The sequence below is a fragment of the Primulina eburnea genome, chromosome 6, assembly GCF_022965805.1.
Source record: "Primulina eburnea isolate SZY01 chromosome 6, ASM2296580v1, whole genome shotgun sequence".
In the NCBI taxonomy this organism is placed as follows: domain Eukaryota; kingdom Viridiplantae; phylum Streptophyta; class Magnoliopsida; order Lamiales; family Gesneriaceae; genus Primulina; species Primulina eburnea.
The window spans coordinates 30,573,372-30,575,954 of record NC_133106.1 but is presented as its reverse complement, the minus strand read 5'-3'; the positions used below and the strand labels follow the sequence as shown (position 1 = coordinate 30,575,954).

Here is a 2,583-nt window from a genome sequence, read left to right as displayed (position 1 = left end):
TACTCATCTGCATAATTGAACATCTCTATGTCCTTATCATGAAACATGGTACACAAAATCACAAATGCTAGTCTCAATATCAAACGGTCTTTATCCTTATTTTTAAGCTGCTGAATTGACTAAGAACAAATTTAGAATATACATTTTTTACGAATTAATTTCAGATCGTATTACGATTCATTTGTATTAAAGTACAAGCAAAAATTTTATCTATGCTGATTGTATGAGTATATTATAACTGAGTCGATAAATTCTCTAGTCACCAGTTAATTTACATGACATCTACTGTGACGAAAATAACACATTCATCATTCGATAGAAACAAAAAAAATCTCTTAAAACAGCTATAGATCTCGTGTCGGCCATCGGTTGTACGTATATATGCACGTGTAGCAAACAATATGCACCACAATAAATATTTCAACATTTGTAATATGACAATTAAGTTAATTATAAATGTCGAAAAATTTAGTTAAAAAATTGAGTTAAATATAAAAGTGGGGGACGAGATGAACAAAAAATACGATTTCCTCATACTACAAAAATATTCTATTTTTAATTTAATAAAAAGGTATAAAAATATATTTTAATAAATTTGTAATAAAAAAATAATATTTTTGATATAAAAAATAATATTTTCTCATGGATAACCTAAATAAAATATTTGTATCATAAAATTGACATATCATACTATTTCACATGAATTTTCGTATATTTTCTTTATGGAATTATTTTACACTATCATTAAGCCAAGATTGAAAGTGATGGACAATGAAATTACCATACTTCTCTTCCAATTACATTACTTAAAATTACATCTCCTCCTCCCATGTCCCACACATATTTCAATAGGATAACATTAAATCTTGCACCACAAAGGAGCACAATATTTGCACACATAGTTGCAATAACACCAAAATTCAAGAACACCCGGCCATTCACAAAAAAATATATTTAAAAATCAAGAAACATAGGAAGATAATTACCATAAAATCTTAAGATAATTACCATACGATCTTAAATTGTTAATCACATCAAGGATTTGAGAGATCGAGCTTTGATTGGTTTTCGGGCTCTCTTCTTCCTAATCGCTTCGATTTTCTCAGCTTCGTCCTCGTCCCAATCTTCAATTTCCGCATCCTGAATGTCACACGAGGAGGATGCTTCCTTGTCGTAATCAAGATCATTCTCGGGAATGTTAAATTCTTCATTAATACTCTTGATAACTTCCCCTCTTTTCTTTCCCCACCGCGGTCCGAAACCCGAATAATAGTAGAATACATATGGATTTGACAAAGACTGTGCCGCCCGTTTCTTGATTCCTGGGCGGCCCCGAGCCTCCACCGACGATTTTGCCGAGTTCTTGGTGGCAGAATGCGCGGAGTTATTGCTATAGCCTCGTACCATGATTAGATGGTGCTCGCATAGTGAATTGCCTTTGGCAGCCTCTCTTCGGCATTGCCAGCTCTTGCCATCAGTCTTGCAGCACAAAATAACCGGGTCGTCTTTCGGAGAAGTGCCCACTTCCTGCTCCGTCTCATTCGAGGTGGCTCCGCCGGGATGCTCCAATTTCGCTGCTCTTTTTAACTCATTCATCCACTCCCTAATCACCGAAAGAATCGACAGGGGAAAAATAGATGCATTTCAGTTAATGATTCAAGCAGTATTTAGCTAATTGATAGGGGAAAATCACCAAAATCATGTTCCTCGTTAGAACCCTAGAGATTATTCTGCAAAACGATAATACAGGAGCAAACTTGGATTATATACCAATTAAATAAAATTTGTGAACGTCACCTCTTAATCACTGCAATAGAGTCTCTCGAACTCCCATTTCCAGCGAAACTATCGTTCCCATTGACCTGCGCAAAAATTTCCCCTTGTCGATAAAATGGAAGCATCGATGCTATAATAACGAAAGAAAGACAAAACCCAGAAAGGATTTAGAATTCTGAACATCACGTAAAAGGAATTAAATGATGTGATTGACTGTTTTATCAGAACCCTAAAGTTGAGCTGAAGAAAACCCTAAAAGAAAACCAAGGATAATGGTAGAAAATGCTGGAAAATTGACGAAAGTAGCAGAAGGGCGCAACAGATCTGCACCATCTAGGGAAATGGTGCTAGCTCGGAGGGCATGAACTCACCTGGGACGACGGCATAGGCGGAGGAGATGGCGGCGGCGGCGAGAAGTTCATCACGTCCCATGGGGATTGATTGAGCTGACAAATATGCGCTTGAGGAAGAGCTCCGGGATCCAGAGAGGAAGTCGCATAGAGTAGAGTAGAAATTTTGGCACGCTTGCGTATTCTCATGGCGGAATGAAGGGGTTTTCCCCTGAGCCGACAAAAGGTCGAGGGGGTAGAGGGAGGGGTAGACTCTGAGGACGAAGATGTAGATCTAAAGTTTATATATAACAATAATAATAATAATAATAATTGGGTTTATTTTTTTTTTTTAAAAGGAACTATATGTTTATTTTTAATAGCAAATGATCAATAAATTTCCAACGACATAATTTGTATTTGAATTCAGTTTTTATCAAATTCAAAAAAAAATTGGAATATATGATTCACACAAAAA

The 2,583-nt window shown here is 36.1% G+C and overlaps 1 protein-coding gene across 1 annotated transcript; it reads right to left on the bottom strand.

Moving 5' to 3' along the window:
• Positions 1-765: 765 nt before the first annotated feature.
• Positions 766-2,383, bottom strand: LOC140834187 (uncharacterized). The gene is made up of 3 exons (XM_073198875.1): positions 2,148-2,383; positions 1,798-1,862; positions 766-1,603 (listed from the first exon to the last, which is right to left on the bottom strand). The coding sequence occupies exons 1-3, from the start codon at positions 2,313-2,315 to the stop codon at positions 1,030-1,032; spliced, it is 807 nt and encodes a 268-aa protein (XP_073054976.1). The 5' UTR covers positions 2,316-2,383; the 3' UTR covers positions 766-1,029.
• Positions 2,384-2,583: the final 200 nt, after the last annotated feature.